Source organism: Rhea pennata, chromosome 8 (assembly GCF_028389875.1).
Source record: "Rhea pennata isolate bPtePen1 chromosome 8, bPtePen1.pri, whole genome shotgun sequence".
NCBI classification, from domain to species: domain Eukaryota; kingdom Metazoa; phylum Chordata; class Aves; order Rheiformes; family Rheidae; genus Rhea; species Rhea pennata.
This window is the reverse complement of record NC_084670.1, coordinates 25,890,367-25,917,842: the sequence shown is the minus strand read 5'-3', so window position 1 is coordinate 25,917,842 and position 27,476 is coordinate 25,890,367. Positions and strand designations below refer to the sequence as shown.

General features: G+C 36.6%; 1 protein-coding gene across 3 annotated transcripts in view; it reads right to left on the bottom strand.

Moving 5' to 3' along the window:
* KCNT2 (potassium sodium-activated channel subfamily T member 2) overlaps positions 1-26,479 on the bottom strand; it is a 155,825-nt gene extending 129,346 nt beyond the window's left edge. For all 3 annotated transcript variants that reach the window (XM_062581257.1, XM_062581258.1, XM_062581259.1), the window contains exon 1: positions 26,186-26,479. In XM_062581257.1, coding sequence (XP_062437241.1) covers positions 26,186-26,280 — 95 coding nt within the window. In that variant the 5' untranslated portion in view covers positions 26,281-26,479. The remainder of the gene's footprint in view (positions 1-26,185) is intronic.
* Positions 26,480-27,476: the final 997 nt, after the last annotated feature.

The following is a 27,476-nucleotide window of genomic DNA, read 5'->3' as shown; positions in this document are numbered from 1 at the left end:
CAAAAGTTTCATTTATCTGTACGATTAATATTTTGATCTGTATTTTGTTCCTTATTCCTGTCACCTAAAGATTCCAAAATTGCTGCCAACAATTGTCCTACTATTGCATTATTCAATTTTGTATTATTATTTACCAAAATACAAAATGATTATAACTTTAAAACTAGAATGACATTATGCAATGTCATTTAATTGTATCAAAGCTACACTTGATTATGCCTCCAAGTGGACTAAAGCCCCCCCATGCTCTCTGATCTTCATGCTGTACGTCCACAAAACTATAAGATAACATTTTTGTTTGCTAGTGAAGCAGTATGTCAGGTTGTCAGGGTAGCCCCCACGGAGGCTGCCAGTACTTTTCAGCTTTCCCTCAGGCTATGATGCTGCTGCCCTACTAAGGACCCTATGAGTGATTTGCTCGACACTGACGACATGATAGCACAAGACACTAGGTCTGGCTAACGCTCCATTACCATGTTCTAAAGTATTGCAAAGGTTGATGCTTTCTCCACCACTGTGTTCTGAAACTAAATTCCATGACTATGTGTCAGAGTTTGAAAACATAAAATGTAGATGCTCTATAATATTTAACATTGTGAATGTATAGAATACAGGTACCATGCCTTCTAATAACTGCTTTATAGTAAGCAGTATTACCTATTATCTTTTTATTTTCCCAAACTAATTCTTGCTGTACTACTCTAGAACAACTTACGCAGTCTAATGGTCCAGTTCAAATTTAAACTGTCCAAAAGCAAATTTGATCATCTTAATACTTAAAGACTATATGCTATATATATCTGCATTTGAGAATCTTTTCTTTTTACAGGAAGGTTGATTTGAAAATTAGTTTCTAAATCAGCAAATTGAATTAATCTATCCAGTGAAGCTTTTCTGGACATACCTATGCTTGATTACATAGCTGGAAAACATCATTACTCATAATTCATGGATCTGTAGAGATCAAGTGTCATCAGTGTCATAAGAATTCTGCCTGAATCAGTGTTAATAGAGACAGAAATAGCATGCATTGAATTTAGCTTAACTGCAAGTTATAGAATAAAGGATCAACTATGCATGAAAAATGCTGTGCTTTAGGAACCATATGTGCACTCTTACACATCTTATTGTATTTTTTTCAATGAGCAGTGTTTGTTCCAATTGAAACAAATTCCAGAGAGCACTAGAAAATAGGCCAAACAGATTTTCAGGTTGCACAAAGTAAAATTTTCAGGTTGCACAAAGTAAAATTTTGAACCACAAGAAAGTATTTCTTTTATATAAAAGCAAACTTCCTTACATAATTGTTCAACAGCCAAAATGCTAAAAATGCCAGCCATTAGGTGTTACAAGGAAGAAAAATCTAGCATTTTAATATATAAAAATATGTGTATATATTACATATTTATAAATATACACATGTATATTTAAAAAGAGAGCTGATCAGAGACGCTGACAGAGAAACTGACAACCTCATGCACCCTTTTAGTCATTTGGCCTGTTTTATAAAACTATCTTCATAAGACCTACATAGGTACATGGCAGCGATATAATAGTACAAAAGCAGCGATATGAAATGAATAATTATTTCTAGATTTTGCTGTACAAAGTATCCTTGTATGCATTTTTCCCATTTCATTTATAAGCTGAAATAAATTTTCTAGGCTAAGACTAATAACAACTGATAAAGACTTAGTGTTAAGTAGTATGCATGCTTTTCAATGAAATAAAAATACTCTTTTTTTTAATTCCCCATTATACACTCTTGCAATGGTCAGTCCTCTTGCAAATTTAAAAAGGAAATTATCCTCTCCATCGTGCACACATGAAAACTAGTAACAAAAAAAAAAAAAATCACCACTGCTGTGATAGTGCAGTAGCAATCACTGAATTTGCAGCTTGTATTACCCATCTTGAGAAACATTTAAATCTCAAAATTTTTTACAGAAAATATGATGTTACTACAGGGAAAAGAAATCTCAAAGCAATTTCTCTAGTCACATTTGACTTTCTATCAGTTCAAATACACTTTCTGTTGCAAATCTATTGCCTAAAGTGGAAAGTTAATACATCAAATCAAATATGAATGATCTATTAGGAATACTGTATTTGTAAGCTAAGTGTTGCAAGAAAATTATACAAGGAAAATACTTGACAAGTTTTACCCAACTATTTGGGGGGAGGAGGGGGTTTAAAACTGCACACACACACATGTGCACTTTTTGAAGTGAATTTACTACACAGGAAAATCACTTACTAACCTCTGGGCAGAAATGTTCCACCTGTAGGATATATACAGTATAGAGCTGTTGTTGCAATGTAAATCCAGTATGTGAGGCTTTAACTATGTAAGTCTGAATACCACGGAACACTCTGAATAATGAGCTATGCCTCAGGTGTTTAATTCAGATCCTATTCAGTTGTGTGTATCTATTAAATATAAGTGCATAAAAAGTTGTTGTTCTTTGAGATTTTGTGATGCTTTTTGGCTGTTTTTGGCTTGTGTTTTTTGGTTTTTAGGCTTTTTTGCTTCTGGGGAGATTGGGGGCTTGTGTATGTGTGTTTTTAATGCTAGTAACTGCTTGTCAAAAAGACACTCAAAAAATTTTTGAGTATCATCAAACATACCAACCACAGTCAACCTGGATTAACTATGTATTAGTTGGAGGAGTGCAAATTTCAGTAACTCATCACAAACTACCACATCTCTTTATATTTTGTTTCTCTTCAAAATGTATTTTCTATTCATCAGGACAATTTCTTTCTTGTTTTACTGAGATTATTTTTCTGTACCAACTTTTCTCTTTATCACTGAACAAACTTTTAATTTTTGTTTCAAGGGAAAGGTTGCCTTACTATGATAGGTGACAGGACAGCTGGTGATTCATGAGTAATGAACTGCCTTATGAGGAGGAGGATTCATGTGTCTAATGCTCTGTGCCTCTGTATCACAACTACATATCCCTATCACCTGTTGCTCTAAAGCAAGAGCAAGATGGCAGATCATTGTCATACAACAACACTGTTCCTGCTTGTTGACCCTATCCTCTTTGAGATAAGTAAGCATACATAGTACGATATAGCTTGCATGGGTACCCCTCATATATAGTATGAAGAAATTATAAAGGCTTGTTCTTAGAATATTAACTCAGCTTAAATTGTTGGCTTAAAATTTCACGTTAACAGAATTTTCTTCTGTAATGTTTTACTGTTACTCATCACAAACACTCAGTTTGTAGCTATGCATTAATGCTGACTTAACTTGTCAATTGTAATAATCCCATTGAAATGTTAGGCTAGTGAGACCAATAATGTATCCTCTGCCCCTCTCAAAAAAAATTCTAGTAAGCTTTCCCAACAGACTCATGTGCTAAACCATCATTTCGTGATCTTGAAAGATCTTAGCCTTTTGAGATGCCTGGCTTCCCTCTCTTCTTGAGTTATTACATAATTTTTCTGTCCATCTCCAGTATTATACTTTAGGATAGCCCACAATTAACAGGGCTTCAATGAACTCTGCACCTTTGCATTAATGTTATATGGGTGTTCTGGTGCCACACTGTTGGTGCTCTACTGCCCTTTAAAGAGATCTCTGCTTCAGGCAATCAGTAACTTAATAGAGGCAGTGTACTGTAATATCCATTTTATGTGCTACAAAACAGATGGATGACAAATACAGAATTGTATCATTGCTACTCCAACACTTCACATAGGATGTTATTTCACAGTAGATTTTATTCTGGTAAGTTTGGTTTAAGTTTCAATGCTCCCAATTTATTTATTTTTTTTTTCATTTCTTACATAGCTAGCAGTTGAACAGTATTAGGGACATTGTCATGGAGATTATCCAGACAAAGACAGGAACAGGTGTTCACAGAAATGATTATGCAGACGTGTTTAAGACAAAATTATGAATGGTTTGAATATAAATAAGTGGTTAAATTGAAGAAACAAATCTGGGGGGGGAAGGATGATTTAAGGATGCTTTAAATCATTTTATATATGATAATTGTGTGGTGAAAGACTATCAAATTCATTTAACAAGTGCTGATCATTAGTTATTGCATATCTAGGTACCTGATTAAAAACCACTTCAGAAAGGGAGTATCACTTCCTAATATTCAGCATACAAAAACATGTCTTTAATAGACTGTACTTATCTCTTGTTTGCTTCTAATATAATCTTTTTGTTTGCCCATAACTGATGATTTTGGAAATAGAAATCTCTTAGCACCACTCACTTTCAGTAACAGGAATTATTCTCTTGACTAGTGACATCAGTAGGTTTGTTAAAACCCCTTGGCAGTGCCTGCAGCACTGCCTAGAGACTTCATGAGAAAGAAAAAAAAACAATGATGTTTGAAATAGGTAATTGCTTCATTCAATTTTAGAGAAAAACCTGGCCTAGTACAATTACAAAAATATATTTCATGATGGATTAAATTATGAAAGCATAATGTATAATATCTTAAATATTTGTGGAGTTTGTATTATAGCATCATGTTTTGTAAACAGGAGGAAAATAATGTATAACTTAAGAGTGGAAGGCTTACTAAGCAAAATGCAACACTTGGAAATATAACAAAGCTTTTTGCTATAAAATCACATAGCAAAGCCTTGTTATTAGCTATTGGCATTACGCTTAATAAAAAGGCTACACTTTTCAGTACAATTTGGGGAGTTAAGTAAACATATTTCAGAGAAGGCTACTAGCAAGTATGTAATTTCTTCCATTTTCTTTGAAAATCAAAAAGAACACACTCAAAGAACAGCTAATGCTATATAGCCACTAGTTTTATCTTCAGCATCATTAAATGCTCAGACATCACTTATGTATCACTACTTAATTAAAAACAAAACAAAAACACTGTCAGTCCTAAACTAAGTTATCTTCCTCCCCTCAATTACAGAATAAATACTTTTCAGTATCTCCAATTAGGAACAAACATGCACCTGTTTTAGTTACACCCAATTTCAAAATGGGGAAAAAAATCCATTGGAACAAATGCCTATCATCATTTACAAACTCTTTTACCATTTATCGCTTTTACCATTTATCTCTTTTTGTTGGATCAGATACTAAAGATTCAAGTTCTGCAAAGGGCACAAATGTGGATTCTCAAGGTAGTAGCTTTGGGGACGTAACAGTTGTCTTCTCAGTATCTGCTGAAATGATTTCAGGTTGTTCCTTCAGTCTGAACATACACAAAATGTGACTACAACAGTTTTGTCCACGTTTTTACTATGCATACTGTTTGGAGGATGCTATTTTGACTTTACTTTATCTGTGCTCAGCACCTTAGAGTCAAGGCTACTTGACACTTGGAAAATGTCAATGAGACAGGAAGACCAATGTTCCAGTTAACATATTAACACCACGCTGCCCAATCACTACCAAATAACTTGTCACAACATCTTTCTCTTCTTCTTCTTTCACCTCTCACCTTTGGTTAAAATGTTTATGAACTGAGTTTTGTACTTTGCCTTTTCTCTGTATTTTGTGTTTCCTATTACAGTAGTTTTTTTAATGTCATATTTTGGTTGTAATGAATCACACAGTTGTTGAGAGACAGTTGCAACCAAACACATGCCAAATATTGCTTGTAACTGTGATTCATTAAAGGAGTTGCCTTTTATTGCAGCTATGGAGTATAGCATTTGGTTTCCTGTTAATTTCTAACTTTCGGACTAAAAGTGAATTGTCATCATTGATTATCCTGTATCATAAAACACACCTTTTTAAAATTGCTGAATGTTTTTCATTCTCAGAATGAAACTTTTTGAAGTGACTGGACAGCAATGTGGTCTGGTGATCTTAATTTACCTTTTAATCAGAAGCTTCAGGGCTTGCCCAGGTCATCTGTGTCAAGTTACTGAGTCTTTTTACTCAGTTTCACCAGTTGTAATATTGAGGTAGTGCTCACCTTTCTTATAAGGCTACTGTGTGGAATGAATAGATAACCTCTATAAAGAAGGGATAGTAATAAGAGCATGGAAAGTTGACTCATATACTAAACACCCATTTTTGCGTACTAAATTAATTCTTCCATTATTAGGCACTAAGTTGTCTTATGTGATAAGTTTAACTAGACTTATACAAAATATCCCCATTTTACAGATGGAAAAAATGAATATTCAAGATTAAACTTTTCCCAGAACATACAGTGAGCCCACAACAGAATCAGAAATGGAACCTCAGAATTTTGTACCTTCCTGTACAAAACTCTCTCCACTATCACTACTTAGAAAAATCATGCTTCTATAGATTACATATCTGGTGTAGTGTACTCTCTACACTCTGGAACACACTATACAGGTGATCCTTGATTAAATACAAGATTCAGGTTATTAAAAAAAAACAAAAAATATCAGCATGTCTCCTGATAAACTGCTTATCTTTTGCTTCAATAAAGAATTAGGGATTTTTAACAATTAGGAGAAAATTAGCAGGATGACAATGCCTTTTTTTTTTTTTTTTTTTTTTTAACAACTCTGGAAGAATTAAAGATTTTACTAGGCAAGGCATGAAAAGAAAGATCGTCGTTTTGGACCAACATATGTAGATGGAAAAGACAGAAAAGTTCGCAGACACAGACTTTGAGGAAGGCGTGAATACCAAGAGTAAGGATAAAATGGAGAGGACAATATGGGATAGGAGGAGTACTGATAAGAGAAAAGAGATGGGAAAGAGAGCATACTAGTATGAAGCTATATCAAGATAAGTATCAGTGTGTATTAGTTCTGCTCTTATGTACATCCTCTTACTGCTCGCTATGGTCTGCTGAACTGCCTAAAGAGACCAATTTAGAACACACTGTCTCAGTGTGGCCACTCTTCTGCTTTTAAAGGAAACCTAGATAAACAAAGCCAAATGTGACTGGCAAAATATGATGAGAGCTTTCACCTTTACTATGTGAGTTAGAAAGCTTAAAATCTTAATTTTCACCTGTGTAAATTTACAGTCAACTGAAACTGTAGTCTATTCTGTGCTTCATTAATAATATGAAGCATAATACAGCTCCCCATTTCCATTTGAGTTCATAAAATCAAAATTAATCCTTTTTACAGGCATAGAGTTGTTTGAGAGATGTACGAGTAAGGTGTATAAGAAAAGTATTCCCAAGATAAGAATTTATAGGTTATCTATTGCTTTGTTTGTGCCAAAATGATTCTGAAGAAGCAATGGTTACCCACAGCCAAGAGCTGAATCTCCCATTCTACTCTATCTGCACAAACAGATACATCCATATGAAGGCTATCAACCCACTGTCCTGTCAGGAAGGAGGCAGTTACCACTGTAACTATCTGTTTTTTCTTTCAATCTTGAATCTTCAACTTTGCTGCCTTTAATTTTTTTTTTTCTCTAAAAGTGTCTCTCTAGTATCAGTCTCTTGAATGTCTTCAGGACTAGGGCAGTTTAGTACACTGAATTCCTCACTGTTTGATTTATATTTGATCTGTATTTTCTGGCCCTCTATTCCATCTACTTACTGCATATTGCTTGACTTCTGTTCAATTCTTTCTGAAACGGGAATAATATGTTCCTATGTTTCCCTGCGGTGTTCAGACCTTGAGCAAGGTCTCTGGATTGTATCCAAATATAATATACAAGGTAGATGTATATGAGGTTCACAAGCAGATTTTTATATATCCCAGTGCCTTTCTGCCAATGCTCTTTCATTCCCATATTTTTTTCCCCTTTATGTACTCCTAAGAATGCTTTGTATTAAAAAAAACTCAAATATAGTAGTCTCTAGGGTCCAATTCTGTTGCCACTTAAATTGGAGAGAACCTTAATACTTTAAACTGACCGGAGATAGCCTTTAGTAAGGAATGCTCTCAGGTTTTTTTGGAGTTGTACAAACTATATTCTTAGCAAAAACATCTTTATGCATTTCCTAATTGGATGTGAACATGCATGGGGATAGCAGTCTCAGATGTGGAGCTAATTAATCTGCTTAATTTTATACATTCTAGTTATCATACTTGTAATATTGCTAAAAAGTTTCCAGGCATAGAGACCAGGTTACAATGCCGGACATCAAATTTGTGTTTTGTAACCACTATATTAGAGAATAAAGTAAAGATTTAAAAACGGTGGATAAATAGCGTCATGACAAATGGCTAACAAAAACTATCCTCCCTGTGTACATTAAGATTGATAAGAAGATAAATACAGGTTAGAATGTCAACAAGAGATGAAAAAAAAAAAAATGGCACCCAGGCCAAGACATAAAAGTTGGATTTAGCCTGGGAATAACTAGGAATGAAGCAAATGACAGATATAAATAGAGTATGAGCTGTAGCACTCTGCTCCATTATGAGATAATTGGAAAAGATAGATAAGGGGGAACTCTGAAGTGAACATCATGTACTTAAATTTTTATAAGGCATTTCAAAAGGTTCTCTGGAGATTGATACTGAAGGTACAAAATCAAATACTTGTAATGAGGAAAAGAAGTAAACAATCCAAAATGTAAATAAACAAGGTAGATATAATACAGAGCACCGATGCTTTCTCACTTTCTTTCACTTTCTTTAGGAAAGAATGTACAGTAACAATGCCACAGAAAACATCATACTTTTTTTGGTTTTTTGCATATTCACTATAATAAAAGTAAATTAGCTTTAGAGTCAAAGAGGAAAAAAATCTATTGAATAGGAAGATGATATAACTTGAAGAAATATAAAATAGTATAAAAGCCTTCTTTTTATAAAGGAATATAAAATGTTCCTGTAGCCAGAACAGAAAGAATCTTAATTGAATAAGCCAGATGATAACCTCTTATTGATGTAGCAAAGTAGAGGCTTGTTTCACCTATAAAGGAGAAGCAAACAAATCAAGATAAAATTAATATTTGCTTGCCTTGAGCCCAGACATAAGCATGCTATAATAACAACAATGACTTGCAACCATGAATAAGCATTTTGCAACCTATATACATATATTCTGTTGCAACACAAGGAACTAGAAATCCATATATTTTAACTCATTTCCTATTGTGTGAATATACTGAACATGTAAGTAAAAATGTGATCATCAGCATTTATTAACCAGATTGTGACTGCCATACATCTGGTCACAGAAGGGAGACATACTTCATAGTTACATGGGACAGACGTACTTCAGGTACAGGATAGGCTACTCTGGCACTAGTGAAAGGTAGAAGTGGGAAAAGTCTGTCAGAACTTTGCATATTCCTGGGTATGCATATTAGGTGTTCCGATAATGTAGCTGCACAACAAAATTGTTAGTGATTACCTCTTTTTTTTTTTTAATATCTGGTAAAATAACATAGCTGACATGCAAGTGATGATTGATAACAAATACATCTAGTCTGCTCGGTGAATTATGTTTTGTATCAGTAATGTGTATAAGAAGCAAAGTATTTGGTATGCTCATAGGTGGAGGTAAGAGCAATCAACAGATTGCTGCATAAATACTGTGGTTCGTCAGACGAAAAGCCAAGTTAACCATCCATTATTCAGTTGATTTGAATAAAGATTTCCTAAGGCTCTGATCCTGGAAAAACTTCTCAGCGGGCTTTATTATCATTTATTTTACCAGAACATTATGAATTCCAGTAGATGAGGACATCACTTTGCACTGAGAAATACAGAACAAAAGAATAATCTTTGCTATTAAAAATTTATGACTAAATACATAACAGAAGATACAGAATTTCATTATATTAGTTGTTATGATAAACAGTGGTCTTTTAGCATAATAAGTTTCAAGAAAGGTAGGATTAGGAATGAAGAAGTATTCCATTATTATAAGTTTTAAAAAGATTATTTCCACCCATATACTAACACATAAAGTGAAATCTTGCTCCATTGAATGAGATCTTTACTGTTTATCTCAGTAGGGGCTAAGATTTCATCCTCATAAGGCATAGAGTAGTTGCTACAACCCTGCTATGAGTTCTTTTTTCCACTCTCATTCTTTTATTACAGGAGAATTAGTCTATTTTGGTAACTTCTCAATGTCAGTTTTTCTCATATCCCTTTGCATTCACTCTTTTTTTTTTTTTTTTTTTTGCCATGAAATCCAAAGTTTATATATGTGTATTTTTTTAATAAAGAGAAGAAAAAGGGATATGAAGCTTCCAAGTTTGTGTGATTCAAAAATCCAAAGATTCCCGAGGCCTCTTTCTCCCTGCCCTCGGTAGCCCAGACAAACTGTGTGTACTTATCATCTCCTCCTGGTACCTTTGTGATTGATCATATATCCCTACAATATTTTTGTTTATTCTGAGAATCCACTTGACATATTGTAATTTTACCTTTTTTATACTTTTTTTTATACTTATCCTGGTCATTTTAAATCAAATCTCAGTTCAGCTTCAGAGTAAGATCTAATGCATTTCAGATATGGCTAGAGGACAATATAATAATTTGATTAGGGACCTTTCCTTGTAGCATTACAAGCAGAGAGCAAATCTTACCACCTAAACACCATCTCCTTTGAACACTAGCTAATCTCTAATGCCAGCTATTTACATTCAGTTATAAAGCTTTTTCCAAAAATCTTTGTTAGAAGTTTCAGTTTCTTATTTGACATGGTGATCTTCAGCCTGGGTTACTTTCCAAGCCCAGACTAATGATCAAGGGAAATTGTGGGAATGTCTTTGTTACATATCTGGATTTCAGACTCCTGCTACTTTGTATTAACCAGTTTACATTCTTCTAGCTAACAAGCAACACTGCTTGGAGTGGGAACAGGTGCCAAAGGTCCAAAACATCTCCATACTGAGTAACAACAAATTAATACATTAAACATTCTGACAGATGCACATGACTCTTCTTATGTCATGGCTTGTGAACTTCTCAATCTACTAAAATATTTCTAGATTTCATAAAATGACTGCTGGTTTCACAAACCCTGGCTGCTAAGATGTCACCCAAAATATTCCATTTATAACCTTACAGCATATATTGGTAGCACTGCCATTTTAAATATACCATTTAAATGCAAAAGAGGCAAGTTCTCATGCTCTGTGAACCTCAGTTTAGAGTAGCACAGAATGAGGCCAGTAATTATTAGTTGTATATTCCTCCCACTTATGTATGGGGTGCAAATATACATGTATTTATCAAATTCATACACTTAAAATAGCACAGTAAACCATTAGTTTACATTTTATAACAGAAAAAAAAAAGTGTGTGAATTCACAGGGCATTCCTTCAGCTTGATTGTTTGGGTTTTTTTAATCTATTGTGCCTATATTTATGATGATAGTGACAAGGGAAATAAAGCTAACCAATTTTTCCACACGAAATCCACAAAAAAATACTGTATGCGCAGTCATAGTAAATAGGGCACAAGTTGCTTCTAAAAGCACCTATATTGCCTGGTATATCCTCTGCAGAACAGAAAATAATCCCTTCTACTGATACCAAATTGAATACTGACCTATAGTTTCCATTGAAATAAACAGGATTAATTGTAGTAGGTGATATTTACTGCAAGAAGATGAAAATCTCTCTGCAATTTACTAGAAAAAAAAAAGGTGATTTTTTTCCCTCAATTTCTTATAGGCATCAGAACACTTTTAATGGTTAAAGTTCTTCATGTGGATTTAGTACTTTTACAGTATTTTGATGAGTCCTAAATGGCACACAAGGAATGAAACTCTGGCCAAGACAGCGGTGTTCTAGAATACTAATGTAATATTCTACAGTTTTGCTACACAGATCAGAATTCCTTATGAATCCACTTAATATATGGAAATCTAACAGATAAAATATTATTTCAATTCCACAACTATAGGCTCAACTCTAAATCTGTCAGAGGTGAAGGGGTGATTGTGGAAAGAAGGCAAAGAAGGAATGAAGTGAGTGTTTTCCATGTGCGCATAGGTTTTATAGGTTATCTATGTTAGCCTTCATAATAGGGAAGGCTAAAATTTCTTTTTTGCACTATGACCTAAAGTAAAAGTTGATACAAATCTCTTTGCAGTTAATCAATTACTTGACAAGAGAAATAAGAAAGTACTTGCAAAAGATTTTTCAACTTCAAAGAAATTATTTTCCAATTAAAATCAACCCTCTTGCCAATTCTCATCAAACCACTATTTAGTATAATAATAACATAGAATTTCTTTTAGTGTCTTTTGATGGAAAAATTAAAAGTCTCTTCACAGTTACTGAAAGACAATATGGAATTCTCTTCCCATCATAAAATAAATTTCCAGCTAATTCTCATCATTCTTCACCTTCATGTGAACTCCATTCAGGAGGAAAACAATTCAACACACAAAAATTCTGCTTTTTATAGTTCTTTCTTGACTGTAGTCATAGCCAGTAGTACTCATAAAGGAGAAATACTACTACTTTATAATAGTATTGTTAAGGCTACTAATACTAGATTTACTATTTTTTGAAATTTTAGAAACTAAAAATACTTTATGTCATTATCTTTTGGACTGTATTCCAAAAATTTGTACCCATCACTGTCACAAAACAGACTGAAGCACAGAAATAACATTTACATTAGACTGTTTAAACTACAATTTTCTTCTGCAAACACTTCTGCAAGCTGCATTTCTTCTATTAATAAGAGCAACATACTAGGTTAGGATGCCAAAACACAACATCTAAAGCAATATGATAAAAGTAGTTTACATGTTTCATTCATTTTTTTTCTCTGTACTCTGCTCAATTGCTCATTTGCTTAGTGCTTTATTTATTTCAGCAATACTTGTTTATTTCAGACTAAGAAATTACTGTAGGACCTGGGTCTGATTTGCAGAGGGAAAAAAAATCAAACTAAACGTATCTGGAACTTCCCACAGATACTTTAGCAGGCCTAGAAAGACATTCTCTGAGATTCCATATATAGCTGAAGTGTTAAAAAGTGAAAAGGGGAGGGAAGTGATATTGTGCATGCTTTTTACACATCACCATGACCAGTGCAGCCCTACAAAAAGATGTATCACTTCTTAAGTTACAAAGCCAAATAGTCAAGACTTACAATCTGTAAACACTTATACAATACACCAGAAGTTGCCATTAGCATGCCAGCAACTCTAAGAAGTAATGACTGAGCTGAATCTGAGATTATGACAGTTTCCCTGAAATTCTGGGAGGTGTGTATGCCGTCTCCCACAGTCACACTTAAAACAGTTATACAAAGCACAAAGATGATGATTTAACAGATATGTACAAAAAAAGAATATTTAGACAAGTTCAGAAAAAGGCCTAGAACAAAAGCCCCCAAAATGACGCAAGTATCTTGCCTAAAGTTCTCCACAGAGAAAAGTTTATGGGAGTTCATTTGTTCTATCAAATCAACAGGAGAAGAGTATGTTTAACACATGCTGATGCCAACTTCAAAAATAATTGTGAATTAATATGTATCTGTTTTTATATTCCAGCATTTAAAGGTCCTTTGGCATCAATATTACCATCCAAATGGAGAGTACAAAGGATTGTTAAACTATTACTTACAGCTTAACATAAGCATACTATGGTAATATATCTAACTGCAATGTGAAACTGCTTCCTTCCTTTCAAACACAGCTTTCTGTAATGTACAAGCATTGCATATGATTACTGTTTAACATTTTTTGTAATAAAAATGTTACATGTTTCACTAAGGAGTTGTAACGATTCAGAAATTTTGAATACATAATAGAACAAGTATTTTAAAAGTTCTTCTAGTATCTGAAATGTCACCTCTCCAGTACTGTGCTCTTTATGGCTAACAAGGTACATGTAACCGTGAATTTCATATACATCTCTGTCTTGTTAGTCAGTCAGCTATTACATTTCCTGATTAATCTGTCCTTCAGAAGACATAGGTTTAATTGGTTTTGCATTAGAAAATTTTGAATTATTTAACAAAATTTTAAAAGGCCAAACCAGTCATCATTTTTTATGTTAAGTAATACTGTACATCAGAGAGTACTGAGATGTTAAAGTACTACTCATCAGCAGTATGGTTGGTAGAACTGTGTGCCTGGTAGTCATTTTTCAAAATAATAATAGATAACTCCCATAATTGCCTTATGTATTTTTTTAAATGATTTAGCAGATGCCTTCACAAAATTAGCTTGTTCAATGCAAAAACTATTTTTTTTTCTAACTGTAACTTCCCAAAGGAACACAAGTTTGGAGTTTGCTGGCTTTGGCTTTGATGAGAGTCAAACTATTTAAGACCTGTTTAGCTAACAGTGTGTTGGTGAGGTGGGCTAGGAGATGTATTGTTCCATTATCTTGTTTTTGAAGCCTTATATATCTTTTATATATATATATATATGTATATATGTATATATATAAATATATATATATTAGGCTGATCAGTCTTAGGTGGACTATGAATACAATGAGGCGAGATCTCTGTTTACAAACAGGACTGGACTGGCTGTATTGATACTATGAATTCTAATAACTAATTGTCAAATGTCTAGGACACCACAAGGCACAGCAGTACTTCCAGCTTTAGCTCTTCACTATAGGACTTTTTCTGTCACTGTAAGGTGGCACTGCCGTCTTCGAAAGGAAAGGGATTTCTAAATCTTCAGCTCGCCTCAGCATGAAGTCCAATGACAGGAGGTTGCTCGACTGTCACCTCTGCCTAGGAGGAAGAGGTTTACCTCCTAATTTTGATAATGGCAATCTCATAACAGATCATTTCCATCTGGAATTGTTAAGAGCAAAATTTAAGGTCTGCCACAAAAGTCTCAGATTAGTCCACGCTGCACATCAGAAGGCTGCTTATTACAGGCACACCCAAGAGCCCCCACCCCTACCCTTCGGAAATATTCCCTCTGTACTCTGAAACACTTCTAGTAACCAGTCTTGTTCCCATCACAAGCAATGCTCTGCCAAGGTCATGGTAAAATCTCATTGCTAAGAAACACACTGAAGGAAGAATTCAGCTGGTCACATGCAAATCACATCGCCTGAGTTTTTGTAACCAGTAACTGCCACAATTCATTGTATTTAATGGGTTTATAATGTCAGCACAGATTTGATTTACTTTGTTGTTTTTTTCCTGGACTCTGGACTTTGATCCATAAACTGTCAAGTAAGAGGAAAAACGGGAAGCAGAAACTAATCAAATCTTAAAATTAATTCAATGCACTTTGAATGTAGTTTGTATCATTAAAATTGTTTTTTAGCTAAATTGTAACTTTCATGCAATCTATTGTCAGCCTCAATACAAAAAATAAATGATCATTTGGGTCACTATCTTAATTCAGTTTATAAAATTTGGATTCTTCAATGGCAATGAGATACTGGGTATCTGGCACTGCTCTAGTGCAATTAACTTCGTCCATATGATACTCTTAGGTGGGTGAAAAAGCTAGTTAGAGAGCTTGATAGCCTTTATAAAAACTATTTGATTAATCAGCGCCTGCACATTACAGAATATTTTGTTCCACTTTTTGCTGTGTTTGTGTTGTCTCTTTTGAAGGCCTACCCGAGAACAAAAAAGATCATTAAAAAATGGACTTCCATGGAAATGCATTTTGAAAAGTTGTTTGTCTGATTACACCATCTGAAGAAGGTAATCAAATACTGCATTGTTGTATGTAGTGAAAATATAGCTTGCTTACATTTCGTAACGGTATATTCACCTAAATACAGAGCTAAGCCTTTAGTCTATCATCTGTTTTAACTGTCTGTGCTTGATAGTGAGAATTACAGGGCAACAGTGATAACTGACCTGTACCCTTAGCTTCTTTTGAATTTGAGCAAAGATGGGAAATTAAATCTTTCCTTGTGGAGTCAGGGAATATTGGGGAGGATTAACAGGGGCTGTCAAATAAGGAACAAACATAACCCGTTTTTCATTTGCAACTCAGCTTGTTTTTTTTCCATTTGTATTTGTTTGGGATTTGGTAACACTGTGTTTTTATTCTGTGCTGCTGTTTTCTTTAGTCACAGGGGGAAAAGAAAATGAAGTGAGAAAAACATAAAACCCCCTAGAACATTTTACGCTGTTGAGAATGATAAAGGAGTGCTGCTCTTTTATAGTGTTCACTCCTTACCAAATATTTTAGCAACCCTTATACTTTGAAGAAGCTCTGTAACTGAAAACTACTTGAAGAAAGTCAACTGCTATTAACTACCTATATAGCTAAAGGGCAAAAACTCTTTTTTCTGCAGAACATCAAAGTGGCTTGACTTGGAGTACAGCATCTAGGAGAATGGGGAGGACTTGCCTGGCAGAGGTAGCCCATAGCTAGGACTGTTACTTAGATCTTGTAATTGCCTCTGCCAGGCATACAATCCTCGTACTAGCTGTTAGATATGCACAACTATTAACATCCAGAGCTAGCATGAAACTTGTACAGGCCCAGGCAGAGGAATAGGCAAAGTTTTCTCCTTTTTGCCAACTCAGTAAATAACTTTCCTCTGCACTGGTTTTAGCCTAATGCCTTCCTGCCCCATCTGCCACGGCTTGCTACCTGTTAAATCAAGCGCAATAATGTCAGACTTAGCAATCCACTTTCTACCACAAAATTACAGCAGTTCCTGGCAGATGTCTCAGTAAGGGGAGGTAGGATTTTTCCTTCAAGAGATACTTCTGGACAAATAATAGTATCACTGTTTTTATGTCTGTGAATATAAATGCTGTTTTTGTCTCTTAATGAGTGTTTCTGTTTTACTGCTACTTCCCACCAGGAAGTTGTCTGCTAACATAATTAGCAGATGATTGCATGGGGGAGGCTGAAACCTTTAACAGCTGTTTTACGGCATTCCGTACCAAATCTTCTGTGCTGCAGAACATGTAGAACAGCTGAATGGCATTCTCTCCAGTGACATTGAGATTGTGAGACCAGGCTTCTAGGAAGGACTTAGCTTGCTCATTTACTTGAAAAAAATATGAAGAATTCACCTTTGAAATATTTAGTGGATTAGAACAAGTTCTTGGATGTACTGTACGTATCACGTAATTCAGTAAAAACTATCACCTTTACAGGTGAGTCTAGAAACCTTTACAGGTGAGTCTAGAAACTGAATGTACAGCACTGAAATGGTTCATAAAATGATTATACAATAGAAGTGTTCTGAAGCCTCAGACGTTTCTGATGCTCCAAGTAACAGTATATCTATTTCCTTGTTACAGGATAAAAGTGAGACAATATCAATCAGTATTATCATTTGCTATAGAAAAGTCATTCTGAGAATAATGCAATTTAACACAGAAATAAGTAAGTTTACTGTTGTAAAAAAATCATAATCATTGGCTGTGATAGAATAATAATCATAAAATTAAGAGAGAAGCCATTTGGGACAGAATCGCTTCAGTTCCCCATGGAATATTATAGTGTCTGCCAGATGTAAAGTAGCATGTATCAAAGTCTAGATGGGAAAATAAGAGCTCCATAGTAGTAAGTGCATAATTAATTAGATAAAGACTGAAGTATAAAGTACACTTAAAAACCATGCACTATGCTGTCCCAAAGAAAGACTACTTGAGCTGTGGGAGTTTTGAACCTTAGTCATTTTAAACTTTTTCTGCACTAAAAAACTTTTGCTGGAGTACACTGTCAAAGTCTTCCTAAAATATAGATAAAACAGCACTGAAATGTTCCTCTTGTCCTTTCATGCCCTTTCCTCAATTCAAGTGTTTACTATGTTAAGTGCAATGTAGATACATTTTATTTTTGCTTCCATCGTCTTTGTGAGAATGATGCTAAAACAAAAATTATTATAAGGCTGACAGAGAGGCCTGCTACAAGGCATTACTTCCCTTCTTCCCTTCCACACAAGCAAATGGATTCCCCCTCTTTCATCTATAATAGCGACCTAATCCTAAGACAAACTTAGGAGGAAGATGAGTTCTGGGATATATTAACAGTTTATTTACATGGAACTGTGTTTCTCTGCCTTCCACAAAAGTCTAAACTCTGACCACTATCTGTAGTTAATGCAGTGGTTTCCCAAACAATATTTTTCTTCAATTCTTTTTTAAATTTAGGTGCCTTTATACAGTAAGAGAGAGCTTGGGCTTGTACATCCAGCTGCTTTTTCAGGTTTTAGGGCAATTAAAACTTTCCAGCTATTATCGTAGAGTCTTACTGCAGATGACATGAAAACACTTACTAAGTATCCTAGTGAATTAGGCTGTTTTGATCTTGAGAGATTTCAATCAAAATCAAGCTTTGAAAATAGAATTTAGGCTCCTTTATTAATTTTGAATATTTACTTATCAGGACAAATCAAATAAATTTGACAATATTTGCTTAAGTCCTTTTATTTTGTAGCCTCTGTTAAACAAATGGAAGAACTCATAGAAGTAAACACATTTTCTAAAATGAGGAGGCCAGATTGACTGAAGTATTTCTTGAAGGAAAGAGGAGAACTATTTTGAGGAAATAATAATAGAATTTTCTATTGAGGAAACTGTAATAGAATTTTTGTGCAAGTTGAATCTAAACTCAGATATTTTAAATAACTTGATTCAGAAATGTGTGGGCTTTTCATCCTCTTTTAGTTTAACAACCACAGGTGATTTCCAATTGGAAAGGCAAAGGGAGAGCTTTACTCAGTAATTCACACTGTGAGGAACGACTGTTAAAGTGCCTTCTGAGATTTAGAGCAGGGAGTTGCTCACTGAAAGCCAGCAGTCAACATGACAGCCAGCAGTGCAATTGTCCAAATGAGGTATGGTTGTGTTCCATATTATCTGAATCTCTTTCCTTTCCAAATAGGTAGTAATGTGCAGTTAAGTAGTAAGCACATCGGAAAGGAAACCTAATTTTAATTTAATCCTTCAAGCAGCCAATGTAAGCACAGTTCTCACACAAAGCTAATATACTTCCATGATAAAACTGTAGAGCTAAATGTATGTACTGCAGCAAAATGACTCAAATCTTTCATCTCAATATAGGAACAATATTTGGAATTTTTTCCCAGAACTAGCTAATATGCCTTGCTTTATATGTACAATAAAATAGAGAACTGGGAAAAGTAATTTTTTTTGTTTTGTGATTGTAAAACTGTAAACAATTATTGGAACAGCAAATTAGGAAGATATGAAATCTGAGATTTTGATTTGATTAGGATTTTGAAAAATGTATTGGGTTTTTTTCTAGATTTTTTGTTATTTTCAATTTTTTACATATGATGTTGAAGTGGTACAATTTATTAATCAGTAATACTGATTCATCTATAATATATTAGGTCTATATACAACCTAATGCTAAAATTTAACAGGCAATAGAATGAAATAGTAGTACAAAATAGATATGAATGATTGTACAATGACTCGTTCATATGACACTGTATTATTTCAGCAGTTTGACACAATAATGTGTACTTCATGGTCTCTTGATCTTGTTAGAAATATTCACAGCACATAAAATTCACCCTGGTGTGCAAGGTCCAAAAAAGCCTTAACCTACTGCTTAATTTTACTTAAACCCAAAGGGATTTAAGGAGTAAAAGGTATACAACGTTTTTGTAAGGTCATAAGAGTGAATCTCATTCTGCAAGTTTTAAAAACATCTATATATTTCTTTCTCTTTTTCCTTCTAAAATATTGTGGGAAAATAATTATTCCACTAAGTTCTTTAGCAGCAGGCCCCTCTTTTGTTTTCCACCCTTTTAAGGGGTCTAAGACAAAAAACCCTTATTGCCTATGTTTAAGGGCTACACTGTACATTTGAGAAAGGAAAACATAAAGCATAAACAAGTCTGTGCTTCACACAAGGATCCCTCTGCAATACATTCCACCATATATGCATAATCTGAATGTCTGACTGTGAGGTAAATACGGGAGACTAGGAGAGGAACTAGCAGCATCAATGGGAGAATGATCAGCACAATGTTAAAGCGTAGAGGTTATTTCTACAATAAATAGAACTTGACCCACTCTGGCTACATCTGCACCAGTATGTTGAATGTGCCTAGACACCGATATTAACTGTCACCAAAAAAAGCCTACATATATACCAGTAAGCTGTCTCAGGCTCCCAAACAGGGTGGCTATCTGCAACCTGACTGTGGGGAGCAGTTCCTGGGTCACTCAAGCTGCCAAATCATCCTTGGGAACTGTTAAGCAAAGTTTTAGCTAGCTGAAGGAACCAAGGAAAATTTGAAGAGTTTACTAGTATACATTGAGCCATGTTTCAATGGTGGGCAACATTCTTGGCTCACTTGAATTTACTGCTAAAACAGATGCAGTCTCTGTATCTTTATAAGCTTCTAAAGAATAGACTTGGAGTTAAATGTGTGCATAAAGGGTTTAAGAAATACAGGTTCTGCTCCACAAGATACTGAATTTATATGACTGACCTTAACAAAAAAGCACTAATATTCATAGCATATAAATGTTTTTTATTTTTAACTTAAAATTCTTTCTTTACACTTCTAGCATCCTCTGACTTGGCTTTTTTAAAGAAGGGGTGACAAAAGAAAACAGTTTTGTGAATAACCTCTTGATAGCATCTACTCAACGCTTACATGAGAATTTAAAATAAATATTCTCTTTTCCTTCTTCCTCTGAAGCTTTTAAACGTCATGTTTTTTAAACATGTCATGTTTTTTAAACTTGTCTTCATTTTAGTAGGAAGTTTTTGTGTTGCTCTGCAACATAGCTAGTAAGATTAAGAATTGATGATTAGTAGGCTTACAAAAACTAAAATTTTTATTACATAATTTACTGTTACAATAATGCTTGAATAAAATCTCACTGAATTAATAGGTGTTTGTTTCCTGGGAGAAGAGAGAGGGACTGAGTTCCCCCTTTCCATTCCCAGATAGATAAACTGAAAAACAAATTGTATCACGATGGTACAGACCAAGTATTTCAGAATTTTCAGCAAATCAAAACAGTGTGTTTCAATAATGAAAGTAAAATGTGAGATTCACAAAGGGATTTTGGTGAGTCACAAAATTAGTGAAAAAGAGGTTTGTTCTTCTTCCTTCTAGCTCAGTGTTTGGAAGATTCATGTGCCCACAAAAAAACTGGTACACTGCCCTTCTTGCTGCAAAAAATTACCCATATCACACACGTTCTAGCTACTGTGTTGATCTTTCTCATGCTCTCCTGCTGCTTTTTACATGAACCAGGACAATATTTAAATATTTTAAATAGTGACAAGAATATAGTTGTCTCACCTTGCAAAAGGAAGAACTACCCACAAAGATCTGAGTAAATATTTAATTATTCCCTATAAAATGTGACTAACCTAATGGTAAGTTTATGTGAAAAGATTGCCTCAGAATACCCCAGAAATCTAACTTATCAAGTTAACCTTATCTAATCTTATGAATTTAAAGGGTGATCTCTTGTAAATTTCAGCTATAAATCAGAGAAATAATTTTGGGATTCCTGTGTACTATAAGCATCAAGGTTCATCTCCACAGTTTTCAAAGAGGACTACGTCCTTTGAAAAATCTATTCTTTCAAAAGCCAAAACTGGTTTTAACATTTGATTTTCTTCAGGAAGAAGTCAGCAAATTCAGGAATGTCAATGAATTATATGAAATAATTTATTTATTGGAAAAAAATGTGTTTGCCAAAGATTCACCATGTTCTTGTGCACACAGCAACTTCTTTTATTAAAAATAATACCCAATCCAATTTGCTAGTTTGTGGAATATGACAGCCAGCCCAGAACCCATCTGTTACTGAGGCTAACTACAAGCCTGGTTAGGAAATTATCCTATATAAGTTATTTTACTGAGAAAGAAATGCAAAGGGGCAGGGAAATGGATGTTACTTTAACGAATAAGAAAACATAGGAAACAGACTGTGAAATACGCACTGAAAAAAAGTAAAGAAGCCTGACTGAAGTTCCATCGTAAGAGAAGTCCTGTAAGAAAATGAAGATGACTGATCTGCCCGCAAACAGGTATGGGGCTAGGAACAAAGGTTTCTTAATCAGAATCCTATTATATTCAGGTAAGCAGACCTCTGCATGTGCATTTTTTAAACGAAAAGGATGATTTAAAAGAAATAGCTGATCAAATGAACATAACGAGTAAGATCACAAAACTGAAGAAGTCAGAAATATATCTTTACTGCAAGCAAAAAAGAGGAAGTAGAGGTCTATAGTTTCAATCATATTTATTATTAAGTACTACCATAAGACTTGCTGGCAAACTAAGCCATTGAAACTGAGATTTGGTGGCATAGGACCTCAAATGGTATGTGGGTGATCAGAGGAATGACCACATCTCCTCTCCACCTTGAAGATAGTGGACTGATATCCTCTCTGTAATCTGAAAGAAGATGAAAAAAGTGTTTTAGTTTAGAGATTTCAAATTATGCAGCACTTTGCCAAGATGTCAACAGCCAGTCAGTTCCTACTGAGTTTACAACCCTTTGTTTCAAATCACTCATACTCTTTCGTAACTTTCAACTTTGTTTTGAAGCTTCCCTTTATGGTGGGAAAACGGAATGACTTTTTCATTATAGTGTTTTTTTCTGAATAGCAAATTGATAGTTAGAAAAACCCTGGAAGGTCATTCATGGGAGAGGATATGTGAGGTACATTAAAATACATCTAACTTAGGGTGTCTGTATTCTTAAATGTAGGAAGATGTGTCGATCTTCCTGAAGATGTACAAGAGTCAGGAGCCCAATACCTTGATATAGTTGATTTGGGCCCTCCTGTCCGATGAAGTGCATGGTCCACCCTCGCTGATAAGCCCTGGTAAAACCTTTCTGCCCTTTAGTACAAAAGCTTCTTCCAGACCTAGCTCCTTTAGATTAAGTAGGCAGGCTTTCTAAGTAAATCTTGCATTGCAGCAACTCCTGTGCACTGCTCTGCATATGGTACTGAGAGACAAGGAAGAGAGGCTTTAGATACTCCTCAGCTGCTATGCTCCCAGCTAGCAAGGAGCCAGCATCTTGCCAGAAAGGGCAGAGTGGAGGAAGAAAAGAGCTGTATCAGGAAACAGAAACCTCAAGGATGAACAGATTAGGAAGATTAAAAAGAGACTGAGGACTAGGAGTTCAGGTGGTAACAGACCTGAAACTGACAGACCATAAATGTTTCCATTTATGCCCTTAGTATAAATTGAACAGCAGGGAATTGAAAGCAACTTGAAGTTTCAATGAACTTGAAATATGCACAAAATTTGTTCCAGCATCTAAGTCAAGAGTCAGTAACCACTCAAATGCATTATCTTGATCACTTGCCACTGTGTGACCACACTATATGACCACTTCAACTGTGTTTTAGCGCTCAGGTATTTCATTCATAGCTAATGTCCATTCAATTGAATGCGGTACAAGCAATACTTTCGACAGTATCTGTATTACACAGTAATTAGAACACAAGAAACATGCTTCATCAAAATCATACTAGTTATGTAAAAGGAAAAATGCAAAACGGAAAAAGAATCTTAAAAATATGGTATACTTGTATAATATCACTCCTGTGACTAATCAGTACTACTAATAAGCAGTTTGTCTTTGAGTGCCCACAGGTCTGTAGTCTCTCTCATTAAATATTTCCTAAAATGATGTGTAATATTCTAAATATTGCCTTTGACAATATTTCTGTGCAGAATTTGTAAGCTTTTGACATAATCATGGAACTACCGAGAAAGCCCATCGTAGGGCCATGAAGATAATTAGGGGACTGGAGCATCTCCCCTATGAGGGAAGGCTGCGAGAGCTGGGCCTGTTTAGCCTGGAGAAGAGAAGAGAGGATCTTATCAATATCTACGATTACCTTAAGAGAGAGGGTCAAGAGGATGGGGCCAGACTCTTTTCAGTGGTGCCCAGTGACAGGACAAGAGGCAACAGGCACAAACTGAAACACAGGAAGTTCTGTCTGAACATGAGGAAGAACAACTTTACTGTGAGAGAGCACAGGCAGAGGTTGCCCAGAGAAGTTGTAGAATCTCCTTCCCTGGAGATATTCAAAACACACCAGGATGTGATCCTGTGCAACACGCTCTAGGTGACCATGCTTGAGTAGGAGGGTTGGACTAGATGATTGCCAGAGGTCCCTTCAAATCTCAACCATTCTGTGATTCTGTGATAATGGATAATAGCAAAATACCAGGGACACGGGATCAGATTAATGTTTTGGTATTAAAACTGTTACCTTCCAATACAGAAAAACAAGAACCCAGGCAAGACTCCATTATAAGGTAGGCAAACAAAAAGAAGCAATAACTCTTTGGTTTTTTTTTAAAAAAAAAAAAAAAAAAAAAAAAAAAAAAAAAAAAAAAAGGAAGGGGGGACTTTGTTCAGTTAATGGAAAGCTAGTAACAAACGAGACTGCTATGGTAACTTCCAGAGCTGCAGGAGAAGAGTGCTGCTATCACAGCTTTATGCAGAGCACAGTCCTGATTATATCATAAGGAAAAAAATACACAGCACTCCCAGCCACACCACAGCTGTGACCAGCGCCCGCAGAGGACAATACCTAAATATCTGAAAAGTCACTTGCACCAGCCATTTCCAGTCCTGAGTTCATATCTTATATACCAGTTGAAATAATTGAGTGGCCAGAGGTCAGTCTTGTAATACTTTTCCCAAGGAAGCTGTTTTGCATGCTTTTATTCAATATTAATGAAATAATGAAAAGTTTATTCATTTTTCACTAGTCCTTCGCTATAACTTTCCAATAATAATCATGCTCTATAATATTGTTATGCTATAATTCAGCTGCCAATATTTTCCAAAGATTATTTACATATATTTAGTGCACAGGGTCTTGAAACAGAGATATCTATAGCTGAATTGATGCCATAGTTCGCACAAGTTTTTACACACTATTTCCTATTTGAGACCATAAAAGCTAAATTTATGTTTAAGAAAGTCAAAGGGAAGCGCTTGACAAAAGTCTGAACTACAGCTGGCGAAAGTGCCAAGACATATAGCAGTTCAAAGGCCCGTATAAAGAATATTTTGTTTATTTTAGTTAGGGTTTTTATTGCTAACAGTTGATAAAACAAGAAAGCTTGGGGGTTTTTTTCCTGTTCCAGTAAAAAATAAAATGTAGGTGTAAAATACTAGGATTGGTTCATTCTAAAATCATGAAGAATACTGTGATCAGAAATTAGGAATACAGAAAATACTTCTTATGGCTTAAAAATATTTTAAATATAAAAATCATGCTTTGATAAACATATTCCTTAACTCTCCATTATGTTTAACTAGTAACTTATGCATAATGCTGTAATTTCCAACCAATAGTATTCATTTTTTGTTATTATTTGAATATTCCAGGATAATAATAATTTGCTTCAAGGCATATCATATTCTCCTACACTGAAGTAATAGTTGCATGTCTGTACGATCTCACGATTACCAATCAATGATTTAGTTCCTTTAGGAAAGTAATTAAAATCTTAATACCGACCAGCATTAAAATCAAAGTTTCTGATTACCAAGTTAAAACACGATTAATTCTGACAATATACATTGAATTAAAATCAATCCAACATGCTACTATGGATCAGCAATTTTATTTCTCTCTAGCATTTAATCAAAATGAGCCGTTACTACGAAGTGGATCTCACACATACTTTTGCGAGATGGAATCATACAATTACTTATTGGTAGATTAGGTTGTATGGCTAAACTGAGTGGCATGCTACTGGGGTTCTTGAGTACTGCTTGTTTAGCATTTTTTAATTAAGCACACATGGCTGCACACATGGATTTAAAACGTATTTTTTTCTTCTTTTAAAGGCATGTCTGACTTGAGATAAATTGAAATCCTCTTATTTTAAAAAAAGAAATCGTTTTGGAATTAAAAATGCTGGAAATTCTTCAAATAATTTATAAAGGAGTACTGAATGGTAGGTATCCTAGCAAGAAAAGAAAAAGCACGTAAAGAAGCACGCATATTAGACAATATACACGACCTCGGCAGCTAGCCTTTCTACGGGCACGCACGCCGCATTCCGTTTGGGGCTTCCCTTGCCCCACGGCAAGTTACCACCTGGGGACGGCTCCGTACTTTCCTGACCTTCCTCCCACGGGAGGGAAGAGGGAGGGAGGTCCTGCTCCCCGCGGCCCGGTTCCGGGACGGGGCCGCCGCCGCCGCCCCCCGGGGGCCTCGGCCCCGCTTCCCCGGGAAAGTTTTCGGCGGGGCTGCCCTCCGCGGGGCGATGCGTGCCTTCGCACCGTGCTCGCCCGCGGCCGCGGGGAGCGCCGCCGCCGCCGCCGCCACCGCCCCCTCAGGCAGGCGCGGGGCAGGCGGCGCCGCCCGCCGGGGCCGCCGCTGCGCGCCCGCGGCCCTCTCGCGCTCACCTGTCGTCGCTCTGCCAGCCCTGGTCGCCCAGCAGCAGGTCCCGGAACCGGTACCGCGGAGGCAGCGGGGGCACCTCGCTGTCCAGGTCCACCATCCTGCCCGCCGCCGCCGCTCCCCTGGGGGAGGGCAGCGACGCCCCCGCCACGATAAAATAGAATAATAAAAAATAAAATAATAAAATAGTAATAAATAATAAAATAGAGCCCAGGCACGCCGGGGGCGGGGAGGGGCGCGGAACAGGTGGCCCCCAGGCGAGCGCGGGGGTCGCGCACGCACAAAGGCGGCGGGAGGGCTGTCCCCCGGCGCCTGAGAGGAGGGACGGCGCCCCCTCCCACCCCGCTCCTCCCCGGGCTCTGGGGCTCTAACGGCGATTAACGGACCACGGCTTGAAAGTTCCGCCGCGCGCCGCGGTGGCTCCGCGCGACCCGCCCTCAGGGGCGGCAGGTGCAGAAGGGCGGCGGCAGCGCGCGCGCCCGCCCCCCACCCACCGCACCCCGCCGCGAGCGCGAGCGAGCGAGCGCGCGCGCGCGCACCGCCCGCCGCGGCTGACAACAAAGAGCCGTCCAGCGCCATGCAAATGTTGTTCGGAGCCGCCGCTGGCGGGCCAGCCAATGAGGGGGAAGCCGTCTGTTAGCATGCTCCAATGACCACACGGGAGCCTCTCCCTGCTGGCCAATGGGAGTGCCGGCATTAGCGTGGACGGCGGGGGGCTTCTCCGCTGCTGGGGGGCCGGGCCGGAGCGGACAGCTGCCGCGCGGACCGCGGAAGGGCCGTTGGGCTGAGGAGCGGCCTCGCGGCCGCCCTGCGCTCAGCGCCGTTAGTGGGGCTCGGTCGGAAGCCTCCCTCTCGCAGGTGGTACCGTCGTTCTGTGCCACGTGCGGCGTATTTGGAAAAATACCTTTCCTTAGGCCCTCGAAGTCTAAGCAGTGGTGTACTGCTGCTTCTTCTGGGGTGCTGAACTTCGGTGGGTTTTCCCCCTTCTCCCCCCCTTCAGATCAGGCTGAGGCTGCTGTATTTCTAGCTAGCCTCTGCACAGATTCTGGTCACTGCTAGGTGGTCACCTGGGCTTACTCAGGCCTTCTGTAACTTTGTCCCTTGTTTATCTCTGGTCAATGAGGTTTTTTCCTTGCTTGCAGAGGCTGCATCTGATACTGTGTACTGACAGCTGCTGTGAAACCTCAGGTGCATATGTGCTAAACCATTAGTCAAATTACACAATTACTAGGATTTTTAGTTTTACTGAGATTTAGGATTTTAGTGAATTTAGATTTTTTTTTAGTAGTGCAAGCC